The sequence below is a fragment of the Poromitra crassiceps genome, assembly GCF_964638095.1.
Source record: "Poromitra crassiceps genome assembly, chromosome: 23".
Lineage (NCBI taxonomy): Eukaryota > Metazoa > Chordata > Actinopteri > Beryciformes > Melamphaidae > Poromitra > Poromitra crassiceps.
This window is the reverse complement of record NC_139639.1, coordinates 9146537-9171246: the sequence shown is the minus strand read 5'-3', so window position 1 is coordinate 9171246 and position 24710 is coordinate 9146537. Positions and strand designations below refer to the sequence as shown.

Genomic DNA, 24710 nt, shown 5'->3' with positions numbered 1-24710 from the left:
TGATTCTTCATATCTTATGTTAATTTCTTCTACCTTGTCTGTTGGTCACGGTTTTAGTGCTATTTTTTCATTTACCCGGTTTTATTTACCGTGGTTAATGAAATAAATATTAATTCCCCACACTACATTTCTTTCTTAGTGACTAAAATAATTTCGGGTGTTGGAGAAATCAGCGTCCGTCACCAAACCTGACTTCATAAGTAATTTTTACAATGTGAACAGAAAGTGAGCAGAATTGCTAAGGTGGAAGCTTGTCTCATCTCGTGATGTGAATCTCTTTCCTCCACCAATCAGCAGACCTAAGATCTGGGTCATGACTCACCTCCACCAATCAGCAGACCTAAGATCTGGGTCATGACTCACCTCCACCAATCAGCAGACCTAAGATCTGGGCCATGACTGACAAGCATCTTGTTCCTGCCCCTTGTTTCAGAGCCGTGACGGAGCGTTCCCTGCTGACCTGTGGCTGGGCGTGAGCAGGGAGGCCATCTCACTGTATAAGCGAGGGGAGCCTTGGCCTCTGGAGGTCTTCCCATACGAACTGATCCTCTCCTTCGGCGCTCCACTGCCCAATTCCTACAAAATAGCCGTTGAGGGCCGCGAGTTGGTCTTTGAAACCAGTCTGGTACGTACTACTTCAAAATACTAAGTCAACTGAGTTTTGTTCCAAGTTTGTTCTAATTATTATGTGTTGTCAATCCAGGGTTCCTACGCAGGTCTGGAAAAGTATTAAAAATGAATAGTTTGGGAATTTGAAAAAAAAAAAGTCTGGAAAAGTATGGGAAATGTTGTGGGTCAAGTCTGATATACACATATTTATAGCTTTGATGTTGTTGTAGAGTCACTTTGAGTCCACAGTTTTTTTTGAATAATGTTATGTCAAAAACATAGAAGTCTGGAAAAATATGGAATTTTAAAATGGAAAATGTGTACAGTAGGAACCCTGTCTCACATATTCTGATATTTGTGGCTGTGAAGAACAGCTTTCATCTATACAGTAATATGACATAGCAGGGGCATTTTTAATTTTTCAAATTAAAAATGTGTAGGACTCCTGTCAATCATATTGTACGAGTTCAACCTGAACCTGAGTTGACCTGAAAAACCCTAAACGCCTCGACTCTCCTCTTCTCCTGTGCAGGTGATGGACATCGCAAAGCTGATGAAAGCCTACATCAGCATGATCGTCAAGAAACGTTACAGCAACTGCCAGTCGGTCAGCAGCCATGGCAGCCAGTGCAGCGCCTGGTGAACCAACGCTAACGTTAGCGCCCTTCACTGTTTCACCTTTGACCTTTGGCCCCACACACAGGGGGGCTGTGGAGGTGGAGCGTGTGGCCTCTGTGGGTCTACAGGAACGCCAGCCCTCGGCACACTGAAGGAAGCAGCTCTTACATGTTGTGTCTGACTGACTTAGTGAATGCTGGAGAGCACAGATGAAAAGCACGTTGCTCGAGTCTTCATGTTCACCAGCTCGCTCTGTGAATGGCTTCATTCTGAAATGCTCTAGATCCACACCTGGTGCTCTAGATCCACACCTGGTGCTCTAGATCCACACCTGATGCTCTAGATCCACACCTGATGCACTGTACATAAAAATACAGGATGAAACGTGGCCAAAACTGTCCAATCAACAAGCTACTTGATTGTTGTTATTTCCCACCCATATTCCAGTACTCTTTAATCAAGGTTAATAGAGACAAACATACCAACAAAATGATGCACAAAAGAATTATGAGCATGTCAAATACGTCTACATTTAAAGACATGCTTGCCAGTATTTCATGGGACGGTCTACATGAGGATGGTTTGGACCAAAGAAAATAGACCCTAGGTGTGATCACACCCTTGTTTTCTCAGCTGTGGAGATCTTCTTTTGGAGTGAGACTGTTCATTTCTTCTTGATGCTAATGTGCTGTGGCACCACAAGGGCTGCTATCGCAGGACGGGGTATTTTGTTACTTAGGTTGTACCTTATTGTATGAGAGTGTGTGTGTGTGTGTGTGAGGGTGTGTTTTAAAGAGAGCTGTGTCTATATAACCTGACTCCGCCAGATGGGGCGGTATTGAGTTCACAAGTGTCTATAGGCTGTCAGAATGTAGGAAAAAAGGCAGAGAAGATGAACAGAAAAGAGACTTAAAGGCTACAATGCTTTCCCTCTGCTTGGGAAAAAACTCTGGGACTTGATATTCTATAAGATCTAGAATGATCTGATAAATGTAAATAATATGCAGCCGTCGTCGTCTCAAGCATTTCAAGTTGTATTGTGATTGTTTCAGAAGGACTTTGTTTCACTGAAGTGCCTGGATCAGACCAACTAAAGCAGGACGCGCGGTCCGCTTTCGAGCGCAGTTTTCCTTTAAATGCCACTCTTTATTCTGGAAGGTGCTCCCGTATGCGGTGGCGATTTTAAAGTTGCACACACTGAAATGAACGGCAACATTCAGCTCCAAGCAACATTTTAAAAAGTGGTGTGATGTTTTTTAAGTCACTTTTTTTTTAACCAGATTTACAGCAATATTTGTGAACTTTGTCATACTTTTCTTGTAAAAAATAAATATTATTTAATGTTTAACATTTAGGTTTAACATTTAAGATTTCGATTTTGTTTTACAAGAAACATAAATATGACCACAAATATTGCTGTATATCTGGTAAGTGACGTTAAAAAAAAATATTTTTATTTTTATTTTTTGGAGCTAAATGTGGTGAAATGTTGCTGTTAATTGCAGTTTGTGCCACTTTAGCGGTGCAGCATACTCCCATGTTCCCTTTAACTACCACTTGTACACCACCGGCTCAGAAAACCTCTTTTCCTGCCAGTCATGAGATCATTTCACTTGTCTCTAATGCAAATCAACTGGTTTTGAGAAATTTCTCGAATCAAGCAACCTAATCTTGATCCTAGCGGAGTGATCTGCTGAATTTAAATGTATTGTCATTTTCAAGGAAGCTCTTTGCAGTAATAGTGAAGAGGTCATATATATATCATCATGCCAAATACTGGAATAATAAAACTGCTGTCATTTGCATTTTTGTCTTGAGAACCAGCAGGCTTTTTAGATGCATTTTGTTCCAAAACAGAGAACAGGCCAGAAAGTGAGTTGTGAAAGCCAGAAAATGTCAGCAGTTGGCAAAATAATCGTTGAGTCGTTGGTATTGATCAACAACTCTTATCAAGCCCCAACAGATATACAGTATTTTGTGCTCTAGGCCTGTAAACACTTTTTTATTTAGTTCTTGCTCCCTAAGAAAACCAGACTGCATTGAACAAGACGTGGACTCTCTGGCCGATTTGAGATGAAATGGCTTCTATGTGAAGTTGGACTTTTTGCAGCATAGCAACATTCCTGTCAGGCCCAGAACATTTGACTGGAGCTCCGCGGGCGGCAGATCCATCCAAAGACATGTCAGGTTTCTCCCTCAGTGCCTTGTTGTATATTGTGTACACTTATTTTTCACTTTGGTTTCTTTTTGGTTATCATGTGCAATGTTATATATATTATATAATCATGTGGCTGTACATTTTATACGCAAGTCTTTGCCTTGTGTTTTCTCTGAATGATGACTGTAAGGCGATATTCCTACGGCAAGATAATCTTGTTATATTTTTCTCCAACGCAGCCACCAAACAGACAGTGGACCTATGACCTATGACCTATGACGTACACAATATCTTCTTTTTCCATCTGTATTCGCTGTGTTATATATTGAAAGGAGGATTCTAACAATAAATGGATACATATTTGGTCTGCGTCCGCTGTGGCTGTTGTTCTTGTCTTTTTGCTATTGGGTTGCAGCAAATAAGGCACATACATAACGCACATACTGTACATAACGCACATAACTCACTCTGAATATAAACATTCTTTATACATGACATCCATGTTACATTCAAAAGAAATAGAAACACGGCCAACAGCAAAAGTCACATTCAAGTCATTCCTGTGCGTGACGCTGTGACAGTGTCACCACTCATCAGCCTCCAGTCCTAAGGCACCAAAACCTGGGAACACACACACACACACACACACACACAAGGACCCCCAGCCCACCACTGGGCTCCTGGAAGCTCAACAGAATGGCATACAGACCGATCAAAACCACAATGTTTTCAATGGCTGCATTTAAAAGCCACTGCCCCCTGGTGGTGTTAGACTGATGTCACACGAACGACCACTTCTCCTGAATCACTGTCCTGGCCGAGGGCGTTTGGTGGCACCAGGCCGGGGCAGAAGTGGAAACAGAGGCAGGTCCAGGGCGGTGCCGGGGGCCCGAGCCGGGTGGGGCGTAAGGGCCCGCCGGGCCCTAAGGTGCCCAGGGGGAGCCAGAGCGTCCTGGGGGCCAGGGAGGAGTGGCTCATCTCCTCCATGTCCGTGGCTTTCTCGTAGCTCTGGACGTCCCAGTGGAGGTTGACGGCCCGCCAGCGCATCAAGACGTTGTGCACCGCTGCCCCCTCATGGACAATCAAGCCTGTTACAGGGAAAAAGTGGCGCGTTAAAGACGGGCTCAGGCTGACAATTTCTGCTAATTGGTCGGGTCGGCTTGTGCAAAGCTAATAGAAACTCACGTGATATTAATATAATTCAAATACTATTCAACTTAAAAAATCCCGTCCAAGATGTATAAAGATATACTTTGAGTCATAATTTGTGTGATATAGTTTTTCCACGAAAAGGTGCACATGATGCGTAAAAGCTGGGGGAGCGCGAGACGAGAGAGACAAACAAACAACGTTACATCATATGTGTTTGTCGTGCATTAAAACTAAAGTAACTAGCCTGTTTTGGAAATGTAAGGAGTAGAAAGTACAGATATTTGTGTTAAATTGTAGTTGTAGGGAGTAAAAGTAAAAAAAAAATCAGAAAAATAAATAATCAGTAAAGTACAGATACCTGAAAATCCTACTCAAGTACAGTAATGAAGTATTTGTACTTACAAATACAAAGTTACTGCACAAAGTTACTGCACTGACTAAGCAGCAGTAGTCTAGCTAGCAGCAGTCCAGCCTGGCTCACCTATGCAGACCAGGTCCATGAAGCCGTACATGGCGTAGCAGATCTGGAAGAGCAGGTCCGTGCGCTGCCACAGGGCCTGCGGGCTGAAGGCCGACCACAGCAGCCAGGACAGGCTGGCCACCAGGAACACTGAGCCCAGGAACACTGCCACCATCTGGACCTTCTCCACCAGCGTCAGGTTGATGGACTGCCACTGCAGCGGACACACACAAGTGTGGTGTCACAGCCATAAAACAGAATATCAAAAATAGCACCACTTGTCAGTGGAAGGTGCAGTCAGGGCAAGTTGTGCAGCAGCAATGTGCAAATGGAAATAATACCACAGATTTATTGCAAGTCAAGGTATTGTTTGTTTGGTTGTTTGTTTGTTTGTTTTCTTTATTGTTTGTTGTTCTTTCTGGGCCAAACCACCAAACTGAGGGAGAACATGCTACACCAAACTGAGGGAGAACATGCTACACCAAACTGAGGGAGAACATGCTACACCAAACTGAGGGAGAACATGCCACACCAAACTGAGGGAGAACATGCCACACCAAACTGAGGGAGAACATGCCACACCAAACTGAGGGAGAACATGCCACACCAAACTGAGGGAGAACATGCTACACCAAACTGAGGGAGAACATGCTACACCAAACTGACGGAGAACATGCCACTCCAAACTGAGGGAGAACATGCCACACCAAACTGAGGGAGAACATGCTACACCAAACTGAGGGAGAACATGCTACACCAAACTGAGGGAGAACATGCTACACCAAACTGAGGGAGAACATGCTACACCAAACTGAGGGAGAACATGCTACACCAAACTGAGGGAGAACATGCCACACCAAACTGAGGGAGAACATGCTACACCAAACTGAGGGAGAACATGCCACACCAAACTGAGGGAGAACATGCTACACCAAACTGAGGGAGAACATGCTACACCAAACTGAGGGAGAACATGCTACACCAAACTGAGGGAGAACATGCTACACCAAACTGAGGGAGAACATGCCACACCAAACTGAGGGAGAACATGCCACACCAAACTGAGGGAGAACATGCCACACCAAACTGAGGGAGAACATGCTACACCAAACTGAGGGAGAACATGCTACACCAAACTGAGGGAGAACATGCTACACCAAACTGAGGGAGAACATGCCACACCAAACTGAGGGAGAACATGCTACACCAAACTGAGGGAGAACATGCTACACCAAACTGAGGGAGAACATGCTACACCAAACTGAGGGAGAACATGCTACTTCCGGCTGGTTTTGTCTGCATTTATTTGTTTTATAGGGGGAAAAAATAATAATTTCAGCTTGTTGAAAATAAAAATGTTTCCACTGAAGTCAGGGCCATTCTCTGTTATTTTAGTAGGATAGGATAGTTTGATGTCTTTCATTTAGTGTTCAGTAAATGGAGGAAAAGTATAATTTTGAGATGAAAAAAATGGTGGAAAAAGCCAATGGAATATGTGCATTTTTGTGATAAGAGTTTGGAGGTGAGAGCAGGTCTGGAGCAGTTTAAGCAAACGGCCATCTGCTTATCTCTCCTTTGGTAAAGCAGATTAGATTTATTGTCAGGTTGCTGCAGTGAAGATGGCCGTGTTCCTCCACCAGAGAAGCTGTGGATATTTCTGGGCATAATTTAATTTGAAGCAGTGGGTCGATACACCGGAGGTTGCAAAGACAACCTCTTGTTAATGCCTCCGTGATCATATGGAGAGCACGCTCCACAGGGGGAGGGATCTGACCTTCATCCGTGCCAGCAGTTACACGACATTCATACACACTGATTAACTGGAAAGGTTAGCAGCACCACACGTTCACGAATGACTCATTCAGCAAATAATTCAACGGTAGTTATTTGCGAGAGGGGAGTATGTTTCTTATTAAAATGCCTCCGTTCATGTTTGCTCAGGCAGTTTGGTGACCTTCTGGTCACACTTGGGGGAAAAATAACTACACAATAAACATCACAGAAGAAGAACCTGGCAAGATGTGTGTAAAGGATCGTGAACAGCAGACACTGCCTTTAACTGGGGTATTGAATCACCGTGAAGGGCTTGTTATTTTACAACGATGATGATGGCTTCTCTATCCTGTGTTTTACACAGGACATATTGATGTACCTGCTTCCAGAGAGAGAGAGAGAGAGAGAGAGAGAGACACACAGAGAGAGAGAGAGAGAGAGAGAGAGAGAGAGACACACAGAGAGAGAGAGAGAGAGAGAGAGAGAGAGAGACACACAGAGAGAGAGAGAGACAGAGAGAGAGACACACACACAGAGAGAGAGAGAGAGAGAGAGAGAGAGAGAGAGACAGAGACAGAGAGAGAAAGAGAGAGAGAGAGAGAGACACAGAGAGAGAGAGAGAGAGAGAGAGAGAGAGACACACACAGAGAGAGAGAGAGAGAGAGAGAGAGAGACACAGAGAGAGAGAGAGAGAGAGAGAGACACACACAGAGAGAGAGAGAGAGAGAGAGAGAGACAGAGAGAGAGAGAGAGAGAGAGAGAGAGAGAGAGACAGAGAGAGAGAGAGAGAGAGAGAGAGAGAGAGAGAGAAATAGTCCAGCAGTTCTATTATATCTGTAACCAAACAAACATGTATTTTTGCCACAGGAGACATTTAAATGTGATTGCAAATCAATCAAATGGAGCGGAACTTCTTCACTGCAAAGTGATACAGACGTGACGCGCTGATATTCAGAAATACCAGACTGCAGAACGTCTTCAGTGGCCAATCAGAACTGGGTATTCAACAAAGTCATGTAATAATCCAAGTTACCGTAGTCAAAAGTGAAAAATAATGTTTTCACCTTTTTAGCTCATTGAAACTATCACACATACATACACCTATCTGACTGTTTATGGCCCACGCAAAACAAAAAACAAAAAATAATCTTGTACTTTTATATTCAAATCATATTACTCTTATTATTTCTGTCCTTAACTGATCTCCCGTTGGTTTACACTTTTGAACGATCCCTCTCTGTGTTACGTCTCACCCCAACAACATCCTGTTTCAACAGGAAGTACTCAGTCAGCTGTGCGGTGTGCGGTTACCTGCCACGGCCTCTTCACGTTGATGGCGATGACGTGGAAGCGGTAGCAGCAGAGCTCACAGGTCCAGCAGCCGCGCTGGCTGATCCACTTCAGCAGGCACTGCTGGTGGGTGTAACGCACCGAGCCGTCACACCGACACGGGTTCAACAGGTCGCCCTGGAGAGAGGGCAAAGGTCAAGTCTGAATATGGATGTTAATGATTCATCAACATTTGATTAATCACCGTTAAGAATTTGAAAAGCTGAAATGTTGTTCATCTTTCTGGCAAATCGAAGTAAATGTCAGACTTGAAAGCAGTGTCCTGTCTTGTCTGAGGTGAAATGCAAATGAACTCGAGTCACATGCAAGCCTGATTTGAGCCTGCTACATTAGGGTGGGCTGGTAGGTTGAGCCTGCTACATTAGGGTGGGCTGGTAGGGGGCAACTTTGGCGGTAGGTTGTCAGAGGTTGTGGGTTCAGGGATGGTTGCATTACAGTAGTTGCATTATATTCTAATTTATAAAGAAGGATTTGAAGCAGGGTGTAGAAGCCATTTCCAGAGTTAAGTGTAATGGGTAGGCTACACCAAATAGTTCCAGTAGGAGTCAGCCACTTGTGACAGGGTAGGGATGGGACTAGGTATGGGAAGATGTCATTATAATGTTTATGTTTACTATGGGGGGCCAACAACTTATTTTATTTGCCTTATTGCACTGACAGATAATTTTATAATTTTACTCGTTTCAAATATTTGGGTTTTCAGGATGATATAACTTGTCGCAGAACATCTATTTTGGTTTTATTTGGTAAAAGTGGAACTGTAGTCCTTCTGGTTTTCTTCATTGTTCATGATTTTGTGGAAAGCATTCAGTCATTTGGAACAGTTGACAGTTGAGACAAGTACTTTGGTGTGTGAGAATGGACTACACGATTCTCACCACAAGGCGGTACCTGTGAGGAAGTGGCGACTTGTAAACAGGATAGAAGAAGTAGACTTGAATAATGTAGCAGTCTGTAGCTAACACAGCAGTTGTCAAGCAGCAGAGAATGTGCAGCCAGACAGAGAAAAGTCCAGAAATCTGCCTGAAATCTCTGGCTGAAACATACTGAATATCTCCATTGGTTTGGGGTGAAAATAAATATATTGTAGGCGGAGTTCCCAGCATGCTCTGGGGTAGATGTGTTTGCTTTGGGAGGTTAGTTAAAGGACTTCCTGTTCTATATGTGTGATGTTAGTTATCTGCAATGTTATGTGTCGACTAATAGTGCTGTTCTACATGTTAATTACATTGCTTCACAATGTTGAAATGTTGGCACCATGGGTGAGTCAGGTGTGCAGTTCAGTGACACCCTCTGAGATGCTGTGTGTTGGTGAGTGTGTTCTAATGTAGGAGTCTAGTCAGTCTCTGACTCTAGCTCAGTCAGATAAACAGCTTCTCACTCGTTCAATTCCAACCTACTTCCCTCTTTATGCTCTGTGTTGTTGTCAGTCTGAACACAGTGTGTAGAATTCAGAACATGAACTTCAAACAGCTCTTAGCTCAGCAGGTTGAGTCCCTGTGTCTCTGTCGTTACCTGACAGGTGGGTTATTGGTTTGATTCCTGATGGAGGAGACATATTACAGCACCGCCCCTATCTTTTACGTCACCAGGGCCTGCTTTAATATGCTCAAATTAATTAGAAGTGTAATAAAAACTAAAAGAAGATTGTTATGCCTATTTCCACTTTTATTCAAATACAAATAAATTATGGATGGAAGACAAAAAAGCACAAGTTAAAGGAAAATAACATAAAGAATGTGATGGAAGCACCTGACTTTAGTGTAAATATAATTTAACTTAATTTATTATTTAGTGTTATTATAAAAAATATATATATATGATTATCTGCACTGTCCTTGGAGCTCGAATAGCCTTATGCATGTTAAAAATTCATTTTTTTTTTCTACCATTACATGTTTTCAGGGACTTTCTGAACTGGTTCTGATAAACTGCACAATTCAGAGACCCCCCCCCCCCCACACACACACACACACACACACACATCAGATTTATGATGTTTTACAGCAGAGATTTAACTTTTTTACCCTGGGTTTTCTGTGGGCGAGAGACATAGGCAGAGTGATAGAGAGAGCGAGAAAAAACAGAATTTGGTTAAAAAAAGTTCAACCAGCCTCTGCCTGTCTCACACACAGGTTGAACTTTTTACAGCGGGATCTCGTGTTCAACTTTTTTTAACCAAATTCTGTTTTTTCTCTCTCTATCACTCTGCCTAGGTCTCTCGCCCACAGGAAACCCAGGGTAAAAAAGTTAAATCGCTGCTGTAAAACATCATGAATCTGATGTTTGTGTGCGTGTGGGGGGGGGATCTCTGAACTGTGCAGTTGAACAGTTCAGAACCAGCTCAGAAAGTCCCTGAAAATGTGTAATGGTAGAAAGAAAAAAAAAACATGCAGATAATCTTTTATGTATAATAAATAATATCAATTGATAAACTAAGTTAAAATCATACTTAGGTCAGGTGGTTTCATGACATGCAATTTTTCGTTAATTTACACTATTTTAATCTGAAAGATCTTTTTGGGGTATATTATGCTTTATTGACAGATGTAAAGTGTGAGAGAGACACAGAAGGGTGAGGGAGAGAAAGAGAGAGAGTAGAACAAGCAGCAAATGATCACAGGCTGGATTTGAACCTGGGTCACTGCAGAAAAGACTGAGCCTTACATGGTACAGACTCAACTCACTGAGCCACCAAGGAACCCCTGCTAGGTGTCATTTTAAATGTATTACTTCATTCAACAGCCAATCAGTAAACACATCCTCAAACAAACTGCTAGCTGATGTAGGAGTCTAGTCAGTCTCTGACTCTAGCTCAGTCAGATAAACAGCTTCTCACTCGTTCAATTCCAACCTACTTCACTCTTTATGCTCTGTGTTGTTGTCAGTCTGAACACAGTGTGTTGAATTCAGAAAATGAACTTCAAACAGCTCATAGCTCAGCAGGTTGAGTCCCTGTGTCTCTGTTGCTACCTGACAGGTGGATTATTGGTTTGATTCCTGATGGAGGAGACATATTACAGCACCGCCCCTATCTTTTACGTCACCAGGGCCTGCTTTAATATGCTCAAATTAATTAGAAGTGTAATAACAACTAAAAGAAGATTGTTATGCCTATTTCCACTTTTATTCAAATACAAATAAATTATGGATGGAAGACAAAAAAGCACAAGTTAAAGGAAAATAACATAAAGAATGTGATGGAAGAACCTGACTTTAGTGTAAATATAATTTAACTTAATTTATTATTTAGTGTTATTATAAAAAAAATATATATATGATTATCTGCACTGTCCTTGGAGCTCGAATAGCCTTATGCATGTTAAAAATTCATTTTTTTTTCTACCATTACATGTTTTCAGGGACTTTCTGAACTGGTTCTGATAAGCTGCACAATTCAGAGACCCCCCCCCCCCCACACACACACACACACATCAGATTTATGATGTTTTACAGCAGAGATTTAACTTTTTTACCCTGGGTTTCCTGTGGGCGAGAGACATAGGCAGAGTGATAGAGAGAGCGAGAAAAAACAGAATTTGGTTAAAAAAAGTTCAACCAGCCTCTGCCTGTCTCACACACAGGTTGAACTTTTTACAGCGGGATCTCGTGTTCAACTTTTTTTAACCAAATTCTGTTTTTTCTCTCTCTCTCTATCACTCTGCCTAGGTCTCTCGCCCACAGGAAACCCAGGGTAAAAAAGTTAAATCGCTGCTGTAAAACATCATGAATCTGATGTTTGTGTGTGTGTGTGTGGGGGGGGGGATCTCTGAACTGTGCAGTTGAACAGTTCAGAACCAGCTCAGAAAGTCCCTGAAAATGTGTAATGGTAGAAAGACAAAAAAACATGCAGATAATCTTTTATGTATAATAAATAATATCAATTGATAAACTAAGTTAAAATCATACTTAGGTCAGGTGGTTTCATGACATGCAATTTTTCGTTAATTTACACTATTTTAATCTGAAAGATCTTTTTGGGTATATTATGCTTTATTGACAGATGTAAAGTCTGAGAGAGACACAGAAGGGTGAGGGAGAGAAAGAGAGAGAGTAGAACAAGCAGCAAATGATCACAGGCTGGATTTGAACCAGGGTCACTGCAGAAAAGACTGAGCCTTACATGGTACACACTCAACTCACTGAGCCACCGAGGAACCCGTTAGGCGTCATTTTAAATGTATTACTTCATTCAACAGCCAATCAGTAAACAAATCCTCAAACAAACTGCTAGCTGATGTAGGAGTCTAGTCAGTCTCTGACTCTAGCTCAGTCAGATAAACAGCTTCTCACTCGTTCAATTCCAACCTACTTCCCTCTTTATGCTCTGTGTTGTTGTCAGTCTGAACACAGTGTGTAGAATTCAGAAAATGAACTCCAAACAGCTCATAGCTCAGCAGGTTGAGTCACTGTGTCTGTATTGCTACCTGACAGGTGGATTATTGGTTTGATTCCTGATGGAGGAGACATATTACAGCACCGCCCATATCTTTTACGTCAGGAAGTTAAAGCACTTCCTGTTCTATATGTGTGATGTTAGTTATCTGCAATGTTATGTGTTGACTAATAGTGCTGTTCTACATGTTAATTACATTGCTTCACAATGTTGAAATGTTGGTACCATGGGTGACTCTGGTAAGCAGTTCAGTGACTCCCTCTGAGATGCTGTGTGTGGGTAAGTGTGTTCTAAGGCAATAAACAGTATTTTCTATAGTAGAAGCAGGATCTGCTAATAAAACAGAGGTCCTCTCTCTGCCTGTGCTTGTTGCAATATTTCCTTTTGATTGGGTGGGCAAGACTCGTGTCTGAGTGGGCAATGCCCACCCCTGCCCATAGCTGAAATGGGCCTGGATTCCATTTATGATGAGATTACCTTATCCAGCGCAGCTGTCGTGGATTACCACTTTAAGACACTTAATTAGCACCACCTGGGTGTGATTGTTCAGGTGTGGCTGGTTTGACTGAGGCTAAGGGTTCTTAGACACTTAACAAAAACCTTTTTCTGGTGGAAAACATAAGAAGTTACCCTGTTCTGGTAGTCAAACCACCTGGCCTAATGGACAAGGTGTCTGATTTTGGATCAGAAGACCGAGGCTTTGCACAGTCAACATAAAGTCTTACATTATCATACATGATCTAAAATAAATAAAATAAAGTAATCTAATCGCTGGATGGAATCCTGAGACTGAATTAGCGAGGTAACCTTGCATGCATGTTCCAGTAGGAACCTTTGTCAGAAGTATATATATTACTTCCAAGAGGTTATTTTCATTCAAGTCAATAGCTGAGGGGTTAAGACAGAAGACTCTGAAGCAGGTGTGCTGAGATCAAACCCTGCTTGGGGAAGTCTTTTTTCTCTCTGAACATAGCTCTTGTGGGAGTGGCATATTTCAGCAGGGAATGTCATAGACCCTTATCACAGGGGCCATTTTGTGTCAAAAAGGCAGAATAAACACAGGTGCAAGCAAAACACTAATGAGGGCTTCCAAATTCCAATCATGGAAGTTTGAAACCCTCATTAGTGTTTTGCTTGCACCTGTGTTTACCCTGCCTTTTTGACACAAAATGGCCCCCATGAGAGGAGTCTATGGGCAGTGGTGGGTAAGGCCCACTCAGACATCAGTCTTTGCAATCCAATCAAAAGTTAGAAAGATATTGCAACAAGCACAGTCAGAGAGGTTATCTCCATTTTATTAGCAGATCCTGCACCATGTACAACACAAGACTACTGGAAATACTGTGTATTGTTGCATTAGAGCACACACAGCATCTCAGAGGGGTCACTGAACTGCTTACCAGAGTCACCCATGGTGCCAACATTTCAACATTGTGAAGCAATGTAATTAACATGTAGAACAGCACTATTAGTCGACACATAACATTGCAGATAACTAACATCACACATATAGAACAGGAAGTCCTTTAACTAACCTCCCAAAGCAAACACATCTACCCCAGAGCATGCTGGGAACTCCACCTACAATATATTTCTTTTCACCCAAAACCAATGGAGAAATTCAATATGTTACAGGAGGGGGCAGCTGCAGCAAGGCCCTGTCAGAGGCCCCCCTGTCACAGCTTTAGCAAAGAGATACCTGTGATGCTTGTCAAAGTGGATATTAATTGTATGATCATATTCAGCCAGACAGTCAGATGGAGATTTAAAATGGCGAGCATTTTTATTTTTTATTTTTTATTTATTTATTTATTTATTTATTTATTTATTTATTTATTTATTTATTTATTTATGTTTTACTACTGGGGGAACCGGGGGAACCTGCCCCCCTGGCCCCCCTGGCCCCCCCATTAACTCCGGCAATGCCAAGACTTTTTTCCCTCTCTCTCACTTTCTCTGTAATGTCTCTCACCCAGAGGAGACCCACGTTGCATTCAGGTACAGTCAGTTAGATTCAGCTTTGGGGGTGGTGGTGGTGGTTGCTTAAACCTGAGCTAAACCTCTGGTGTCACTCCACATTTACTCTTTAGGCTTTAGACAAGGTGCCACAATAGTCTACTGGACATTTGTTGGACCCAGTAATATTGTTTCTTATGAACTTTTATGATTGAAATGTCATATTTATGCCTAGTGGATGAAATTCAACTTAGTTGCTAAAAGGGGTTTTAAGGGGGTATTTAAGTTCATAAGAAACAACATTACTGGGTCCAAGAAATATCCAGTAGACTATTGTGGCACCTTGTCTAAAGCCTAAAGAGTAAATGTGGAGTGACACCAGAACGAGCCATCTGCATGCTTCCACGTCTCTATGTGGTCGACATATCCATCGCACCACCAGCTCCCCTTCGTACTCAAAGCTCTTCGCTGAGAGCTTTTATCTTTTTCGTCTGTCACTGTTCAAAACTGACTGAGCCTTGAACCCACAACCTCAAAAGTTGCTGAGGTTTGAAACCACAAGCTAAACACTGCGTGGCAGTAATGAAACTCTCTGAGCCACTGGGTCACACTTCTTAAGATGGGCTTTCTCAGAGCATTTCATTCTTTCCTCTGGCTGTTGCTGTTCAAAACTGACTGAGACTCAAACCCAAGACCTCAAAAGTGACCATGGAACGTGCATGCAAGGGGTGAAAAGAAATATATTGTAGGCAGAGTTCCCAGCATGCTCTGGGGTAGATGTGTTTGCTTTGGGAGGTTAGTTAAAGGACTTCCTGTTCTATATGTGTGATGTTAGTTATCTGCAATGTTATGTGTCGACTAATAGTGCTGTTCTACATGTTAATTACATTGCTTCACAATGTTGAAATGTTGGCACCATGGGTGACTCTGGTAAGCAGTTCAGTGACCCCTCTGAGATGCTGTGTGTGGGTAAGTGTGTTCTAATGCAATAAACAGTATTTTCTATAGTGGGCGCAGGATTTGCTAATAAAACATCATCTCTCTGCCTGGGCTTGTTCCAATATTTTCCCTTTTGATTGAGTGGGCAAGACATAGCTGAAATCGGCCTAGGTCACATGATCAAATGTTTCACTTCCTCCTTAAAGGAATACTCCGCCCATTTTCAACCAGCTTTGTATCATTAGAACATCAGTAGTATATCAGAAAACTGTAAACGTTTTTGAAGTCTGTCATTTAATTTGACAGTTATTGAGTGTTAAAGTGTGGACCAGTGACATCACTGGTCCACACTAACTAAAATTAATAACTCATTAACTCAAATCAACTCTCAATAACTGTCAAACTAGATGAATGATGAATAGTTTGACAGTTATTGAGAGTTGATTTGAGTTAATGAGTTATTAATTTGAGCTAGTGTGGTCCACACTTTAACACTCAATAACTGTCAAATTAAATGACAGACTTCAAAACAGTTTACAGTTTTCTGATATACTACTGATGTTCTAATGATACAAAGCTGGTTGAAAATGGGCGGAGTGTTCCTTTAAGTCTAAACCCCTTTGAACAATCTGTGTGTCATTTTGCCAAGATTTAGAAAGGCTGCTTTTCAGGCTTCTGTTTGGCCATTTCCTCACAGCAGGCAGGCCATACATCAGAGAAGATGCAGGACTAGCAGGCCATACATCAGAGAAGATGCAGGACTAGCAGGCCATACATCAGAGAAGATGCAGGACTAGCAGGCCATAGATCAGAGAAGATGCAGGACTCGTTCACCAGAGGGCTTTAGCAGCATCGCTCAGATCGATGATCATTTCTCAAAGCTGAACACTTATGGATATTAACGACGGCGGGGACGCCTGACATTACTCACACAGCCATTTCTGTTTGTAGTTTTTCCCCTTTCTTCTTAAGGTATTCCTCGAGCGACCATTACTGTTGTTTGGAGCTGCAGGCTGTGCTGTGAGTGGTCAGCGAGCTCATTCCTCATCTTGTCATATTAACCTTGTGGGTTTAAGAGGACCTCAGAGGGCACTGCAGCAAATGAATTAGGGCAGGTCAGCCATCCATCTTCAAGTGATTCATAAAAGCAATGTCAAGGACCATTTTAATGCCATGGTGAATGCCTAGGGTTAGTGGCCTAGGGGGACGTTTGAAGAAAACACTGCACTTGTTTGAACACTACGGCCGATGCAAGTCGAGGGTCTAGGACAGGTGTAAAAGGCGAAGATTTTATTCTAACCTATTTCCTTGCACAATTTCCTAAATCTAACAACACTGGTTTCTACAAAAAGTCTCAGAAAAGTCATGCAGGGACTACCAACCATAGCAACCATTAATCAATTACATTACATTACATTACATTACGTCATTTGGCAGACGCTTTTATCCAAAGCGACTTACAATAACACATTTTTTGTCAGCAATAGAGCAATCAACTATGGAGCACAGTCTATGACAACTACTACCATTAATCAATTAATCGATTAGTTGATGGACAGAAAAGATCGGCAACTATTTTCTATAACAGACTATAAATTGGTTCATCATTTAGACACATTTTTAAGATTAAAAAAAAAATCTCATTCGAGCTTCTTAAATATTAATATTTTCTGGTTTCTTTAGTCTTCTTCTGACAGTAAACTGATTATATTTGGTCTATGGATTGTTGATCAGGACAAAAGACATTTGAGGATGTCATCTTGGGCTGTGGGGGGAAAAAGTGATTTACATGTTTCACGATTTTGTGACATTTTCATAGACCAAACGAGTAATCAATTAGTCACAAAAAGAATTAACCAATAATGAAAATAATCATTATTTTGCAGCCCTAGCAGGGATATTTTGAAACCTGAGATATTTCACTTCTGGTGTTAAATAACCTCTCACTCTCACCCCATCTGGTAGCTCAAGAATATTTATAGTGTCACATTTCTGTATCCCAATCTGCTTGATAACCCGTAACGCCTCACAGCTGGCCCAGCCTGTGCCCCCGATCCAAATCAAAGATGGGTCTGGACCCGGAGGCACTGCTATTAGATTAGCCTGCTAACAGGCTGTAGCCCACGTTCACAACACAGGATGTTCACTTAGGCCTTCATACTGCCCAGACCGGATGAGTCGTCCCTCATCCGTGCTCGCTGTCACCAGCCGGACAGGCATGCAGAGGGGCGGGACTAGGGTCGCAAAGGGGGTGGGGGGAATTTCTGGAAACTCTCCGGAAATTTTCCATAGGTTGAGTCGATGTCTCGTCATAGACCCTGGGGTAGCTGGCTGGGGGCGTGGTCAGGGTGGGGTAAATCAATGGGTAAATTCTCCCTTCTCCCCCATTCAACATAGTTAGCATTTAGCTGCTAGCCCTGCCCAGCCAGACAGCATCGGGGATTCAACCACCACAGTAAACGCACATCTGAACAGACGTCTATGTACCTGCTCTAGAATCCCCAATCCTGTAGCGTCGAAGCCGCAGCACCGTCCTTTGGTGACTCAGCCCATTGAGATATAATGTATGGGGGGTTTTACCCCACTCGCACGCCAGCCACATAACATTTTGTGGGCGTTCCCACACAGACCGACTGTCTCTATGGGAAGTTAAGCTCGGGAAGTTTTGAAATGTTGACCATTTTTTGGAGTTTATAAATCGATACTTTTTGTAGGTGTTTTTGGTCCAGACAACTTTTATTTGGGCTAATGTCTATGTCAGATAACGGCATATGAGACGTTGAACTGTAAACAATGATGTAATACACCAGACACCCCAAAATATCAGCCGTCTGTCCCGGTCTTATTACTGTAGGTTCACACGGCCAGATTTCCAGATATTCGCGAGATGAGATTACATACAAAGTCAATGCAAACACGCAAATAGATGACATTTGGCCCCAGGTGTTGCGTACTGTGCGAGAGACGTCAGACTGATAGACTCTGGGTGTCCCAGACTGATACACTGGCTGTCGATGGGAAGCTCATAACCTGAACTGAGTCAACACAAGTATGCATGAATATATGTTGCATTATTATGATTGTGCTGGTTTTCAGTGGAGTGTGGATAAAAATGTATTATGGTGCAAACAATGAATATGGAACATTAAAATGGCCACATTTAAAGTTATTGAATCACAGTTTGCAACTACATTTTGCCCTGGATACGAACTTCAAATGTTTAACATCGAAATACAGTTGAAATGAACCACTGATGTGGGACAGTAGATGTGTGTGCAAAGTTTGATCACTTAAACAGTTATTTCTTCACTGAAATGAAGTTAGTAGCTAGTTACTAGCTACTAACTGGCTACTACTAGAAGTTAGTAGTTAGTAGCTAGTTACTAGCTACTAACTGGCTACTACTAGAAGTTAGTAGCTAGTAGCTAGTTACTAGCTACTAACTGGCTACTACTAGCAGCTAGTAGGAGTGTCTGGTAATAAAGCTGTCCATGGTGCTGAAGAGTGCAGACATGGGGGTGAGCCGAGCTGTGGATTGCTGAGCAACCAGGTTGTATTGTTCATATGGTTGTACCTCAGTTGGTTCACCTAGGTCAGTGGTTCCCAAAGTGGGGTCCGGGGACCTCCAGGGGTCCTTGAGTGGGTTTCAGGAGGCCCCCAGCAAAATACTTTCATTTGACTATATTATTCCGCTTGTCAGATGGAGTTTCTTTGGACAACAGTTGGTGGGCTGCTCCAGTGTGAACTGTATACATTTGGGGGTCCTTACCATGAAAAAGCTGACCTCAGCTAAAACTGTGTGGTTTTGCCTGTTTCTGTGTTATAGTGTGTGTGAGATCATGTTAGCTGCCTTGAAAGAGTATCTCCAGTTGAAACAGCTGCCTGTTAGCATAATTATGTTTAGATGATGATGAGCATTAGACAGAATTTTAGCTGTGAGAAATTTAGATTGAATGTGAGAAATTAGAAATAGATATTAGACTTAATAATTACTTAACCAGCTTCTATGGAGTGAAGTAATAGTGAACCCAGTTGCTGGGGAGTGGGACCATGTGAGACCATCTCATGGACACCCGGAGGTAGCCTGGATCTAATTTGCTCCAGGTGTCTGGTTCTGTCCGTGGTGCTGAACTCACCGTCCAGCACAGCTAAAGTCCCCATATTATAGGAATTCAACTGTTCCTTTATTTACTATCTATATACAGTACATTATCAAATATGTTTAAGGGGCCATTGTTAAAATTGTATTTAGTTTCTTATTGTATTTTTTAAATCCCAGATTTCTTTCAAGGCAGTTTTAGATGCATCAAAACTGGACTCTGTCCAGATTGGCACTCTCACTAAAGAATTGCTGAAATCTGTCCAATCAGGTCAGTTGGCAGCATTTGAACCGGAAAGCCTCCACTCAGCAGGTTTGGCTAATCAAAGTCCAGTAATTTCATTCAATTTAATGACTCCAATTAAACTTTTAACTTGTGCATTTAATTGCAAAACACCAGAATTATCCTCTTATCCTGAGAAAGAGGATATGTGAAAACGGAATAGTATTGGAGCTTTAAAATAGGCCAAAAATGAAAATGCTGTCATCATCTCCTCCCCCTCATGCCAGGTGAAACACAGGTGTAGTTTGTCCATAATAACACACAGGGAGGTTGCCGGCACACCTCCATAGCAGCCTTCTCCAACACAACTGAAGTCAGTGGGGACCAATTCTTCACAGTTCCAAAAAGACTTACACCATCACTGAGTGACAATCTGAACTACAGCTGACTGACTTGCAACATAATGGTTTGTAGGTCTTTCTATTCAGTCTGATTGTTTGGCTCTTTCTATTTCTATTTTGGAACTCTAAAGCAGTGGTTCTCAAAGTGGGGTCCGGGATCCCCCAGGGGTCCTTGAGGGGGTTCCAGGGGGTCCCCAGCAAAAAGGAGAATAATTTATTTTCACTATAATTACATCCATAAGTTACACAATGACAGAAATTATGACTATTTTGGTCATGGGTTTCATACACCATAAACATCTAAAAGCAAACATCTTATCTGATAATCAGATGGGGGACCCTGGGACAACATCTTATTAAATTGGGTTCCAAGGTCTAATTTGTATCCGTTTAGGGGTGCTTCACGTATAAACCCCCCAAAGAACCACTAAGAACTGCTCTCCATTGACTTCAGTTGTTTTGGAGAAGACTGCTACCAAGTTGTGCTGGTGACCTCATGTGTGTCATATGGACTAACACACTTCACCTGGGTTTCATTTGGCAGGAGGCCGAGGGTAGGCTACAGCAGATGTTTACAGAATTTTCATTTTTGAGTGAACTATTTGGACCAGCATGTCAGTGTGGTTGTGGTTACCACCTACCTGCTCTGAGTCTGCGCCTTGGAAGCAGATCCGACAGCTGGGAGTGGGGATGCAGGTGTCGCTGCTGCAGTTTGAACGCGTCGCTGCTGCCTGCGGCTTATTAAAGTCGCTCCCCCCGGCATGCTGCGCCCCCTCCTCGCTGCTGGAGACACCCGCCTCCGATGCGCCTCCACCGCCAGACGCGTCCTCCGGCAGGCTCTCCCCGTCTCCTCCATCCTCCCCCTCCTCATCATTACCGGGGTGCAGGGGTCCTTCCTCCCAGGTGTGGCGGCTCATCATGGCAGCGCCTCCCTGTGGCTCTCCCCCGCACGCCTCTCCCTCCTCTGCGCTCATGATCAAAATGAAAAGTCCAAATAAAATTGCATAGATGCCACACGACAAATGTAGGACTATGTATGCAGGCTATGTCGCGTAATATGTATCCATCCACCAGCCGCGAAAATCTCCTTTCCAAATGGCCGTCACGGTGTGGCAGCAGGTTGACCGAGGAGGTGTGGTTGGATCAGCGGCTGAATCTCCACGGTGCAGCGGTTCGTGGCTCGGCTGGACCCGCCTCATGCGCTCCAGAGAGCCGGGCGGCAAGCGTCTCCAAACAGCCTCCATGCATCGCAACGGGGCGCCCTCCCGGCCAGCCGTCCTCCTCAGCGCTCCCTCTCACCGAGGAGGCGGACAGTCACGCCGGCAGGCAGCAGGGGTGGTGTGTTTATGGAGACCGTTCCTCAACCCGACCCAACCTCCTGCCTGCCTGGGTCCCCTTGAGCAAGACGCAGAATCCCGACAGCAGATGCAGGTTGTCTGAGGAGCTCCAGCTGCAACAAGCACTTGGGAAGAAGAAGGTGGAAACAAGACAATTTCCAAGTGGAGATCAATAAAGCATCACATCATTATTCCTTTAATGGGCTACAACTTTCCAGTGTTGACCAGACTCAAAGCCAGTGAGATTGAGAAGACAGAGACAAGCAGCTGCAGCCCGTGAGAGATGTGACTGAAGGCAGGCAGTCCAGTCTGTCTGCCTACCTGCTAGCCTCACAATTCGACTACTCATTTGTTTCACTCAATCGTGGTCTCAAAGGAGTACCATAATGGCACTGCTCCATTTATTTGTTTGTTTATGTGTTTATTTATTTATAAGGACAGCACACATGAATCAACATTCAACAAGTAAGGCCCTACCTTTTCATACATGTAGCAATCACAATAAAGCAGTACTCAATAAAACAGTAAAGGCTACTTGCTTTTAAACAAGGTTGTTGTCGATCGGGTTGGGCTATTTGTGTTCTTAAATATTGTGAATATATTGAAGGGTAATTTAGTCAAATACTGTACTTGACTACAAATTTGAGGTACAGGTAATTTCTTTGAGTATCGGCTATTTGTTTTTTCTACTACTTTTTACTTCTACTCCACTACATCTCACAGGCAAAGGCAGCTTTAGTTACTAGTTACTTTGCAGATTCAGATGAACAATTCCAAAACATAATCAAACAATAAAAATAATTTCTCTCAAATTATTGGTATGTAAAGCAATATACTGTATATCTGCGTAATATAATGAGTAGCCTACTTTTACTTCTGGTAATTAATATTTTGATGCTAAGAATTCTTTACTTTTTAAAAGTTGTGTTATCTCACTATCAGATAGATAGTGAGCTGAAAATGAAAATCTTTGAGAAGATCACTTTAAGTAACATTTTCAATGCAGGACTTAGCCAAACAATACATTTAATTTCACCATAATTTGGTGAAATTAAATTGGGTCTTTGAGGAGTTTCCAGGGTTCAGGGTCTCAGAGGGGGTTCCAGAGGGTCTCTAGCAAACATGAAGATTTGTTCAATTTCACTATGATTTAGTTAAGGCTTACAGCTCTCACAGGTGGCTTAAACCAGTGGTGGGCAAAACGTGGTTGATGGTCCCAGAGTGTCCCTAGAAATATGAGGATTAATTTCACTATAATTTAATTTGTTAGAGATTATCCCAATTAGAGTTTGTACAAATGACTATTTCAGTCACTCTAACCACTACTGTCTCCCTACAGTGTGTAGACACATTTAATAACTCCTAGCTTCAACTATTTTACACAATAGGCTATAAAGTGCAGTCTGATAGTTCAGTATAGGAGTGCAAAATATGTTTGCAGACCCAAATGTGAGATGCTGTTTCACATCCAATAGATCAAATGTAATGTAACAATTTCAAATGTGCATGTTTTTATCATTTGAAAACATGTTTAAGCATCATCTACATCACCCACATGTTAAGGTCTGCTTGCACGTATACAGTATTTATATGAGGGAATAAATGTCATTTTGACCACAGTGTCAGACAAAACCTTGTAGTGCCAAGATGAGAGCCCTATAATGATATATCCACATGAAGTTATAGAACGACCAGGGTGCCGTGAAGAAGAAGAAGAGGAACATGAGAGGAGTGAGTTCATGATGGGAAGGTTTCCATTGGATCCAGAGAGCCAGGAGAAGTGAACGAGTAATGAACCGTCCTGCCTCATAAATACTGCTGAGGAGCCTGTGAGCAAGGCATTCATAAATACTGTTGAGGAGCCTGTGAGCAAGGCATTCATAAATACTGCTGAGGAGCCTGTGAGCAAGGCATTCATAAATACTGTTGAGGAGCCTGTGAGCAAGGCATTCATAAATACTGCTGAGGAGCCGCTGAGCAAGGCATTCATAAATACTGTTGAGGAGCCTGTGAGCAAGGCATTCATAAATACTGCTGAGGAGCCTGTGAGCAAGGCATTCAACCCTCAACCTCATAAATACTGCTGAGGAGGCTGTGAGCAAGGCATTCATAAATACTGCTGAGGAGCCTGTGAGCAAGGCATTCATAAATACTGCTGAGGAGCCTGTGAGCAAGGCATTCAACCCTCAACCTCATAAATACTGCTGAGGATAAAGATAGTAAGTGACGATTTCCATTGACAGATTTGTTTAGCCAAATGCACATACGCATTATCTCTACAACTAGGTCATAGGCTTTACAATCTAATATGTCATTATCAAGCTGCAAATGGACCGTGGGATGATAAAGCTGGAGGAGCCATGAGCGAATCATTTGTGGAAGGAGGGTGCTTTTCCAAGAAGAGCCTTTCTTTTTCTTTTTTTGCAGGATGTCTATGGCTTTCCGGGGAGCAGCGGCCATTAATGGACTCTAATGCAGCAAAGGAAATTACCCACTCATGTCCGATCACTACCTACTACAGGCACCGATCAATAGCAGGCCCTCAGGGCTCGGAGGGAGATCGGGATCATGCTTAGAGCAGGGAGGGAAGGCCCTCAACTGCTTTTCAACTTTTATTTCTTTATTTTTTACTTGTCATAACTTAAACCAATCCAACCTCTTAATAAACAATATAGGTGGCGTAACAAAGTTCAGCCGAAAGACCTTCGGCTGGGAGCTAGTAAGTGTTATTACTTAGTAAGTACATGGAAAACTACCAGGAAACGAGATGATAATGAAATCTACTGGATGTAAAAGTACACATAAAAGGATAGTAAGTACCGTATATTAACTTATTTCCTAGAAAGTAGTAAGTACTAGCCTACTGGAAACTAGATGGTAAAAATATGGTTATTAACAGTACCCAAAGAACTTGATAGTAAAAAAGGTATTACTATGTACTACTTACAATACAATCTGGGTATCAGTATAAGAAAAGGTAAGTACTAAGGTATACCCTAGTAAGTACATGGAAACCTAGAACTAGATGGTAAAATATGGTTATTAAGAAAGGACCCAAATAAAGGGTTAGGTTCCCTGAGAGCAAACTATTACCGCTGAAAAAGTGTCAGTAGGTTTACCTTTTGTGGTTCCAGGCTCAGAGAAAATGAGAAATAAAAAGAACAGTGCAGCCTTGTCTTTGTGAGTTGTTATTAAAATAAGTCTACTACACAACACTGTTTCAGAGGGTTCAGCTGTCT

General features: G+C 42.5%; 2 protein-coding genes across 2 annotated transcripts in view; one reads left to right on the top strand and one right to left on the bottom strand.

Annotated features, from left to right (window-relative positions):
* Positions 1-3715, top strand: part of myo10 (myosin X) — a 161661-nt gene extending 157946 nt beyond the window's left edge. The window contains exons 39-40 of the mRNA XM_083659343.1: positions 434-625; positions 1142-3715. Coding sequence (XP_083515469.1) covers positions 434-625; positions 1142-1252 — 303 coding nt within the window. The 3' untranslated portion in view covers positions 1253-3715. The remainder of the gene's footprint in view (positions 1-433; positions 626-1141) is intronic.
* Positions 3716-3875: 160 nt separating this feature from the next.
* On the bottom strand, positions 3876-24710 carry marchf11 (membrane-associated ring finger (C3HC4) 11). The gene is made up of 5 exons (XM_083659789.1): positions 24591-24710; positions 20776-21596; positions 8082-8237; positions 5019-5211; positions 3876-4473 (listed from the first exon to the last, which is right to left on the bottom strand). The coding sequence occupies exons 2-5, from the start codon at positions 21106-21108 to the stop codon at positions 4154-4156; spliced, it is 1002 nt and encodes a 333-aa protein (XP_083515915.1). The 5' UTR covers positions 21109-21596; positions 24591-24710; the 3' UTR covers positions 3876-4153.

Coding starts and splice junctions, on each gene's coding strand:
- marchf11 (XM_083659789.1), bottom strand. CDS start 21,108: ATGAGCGCAGAGGAGGGAGAGGCGTGCGGGGGAGAGCCACAGGGAGGC. Junction 8,238..20,775: donor AAGGCGCAGACTCAGAGCAG/GTAGGTGGTAAC, acceptor CCCTCTCTCCAG/GGCGACCTGTTGAACCCGTG. Junction 4,474..5,018: donor CATGGACCTGGTCTGCATAG/GTGAGCCAGGCT, acceptor TCCCTGTAACAG/GCTTGATTGTCCATGAGGGG.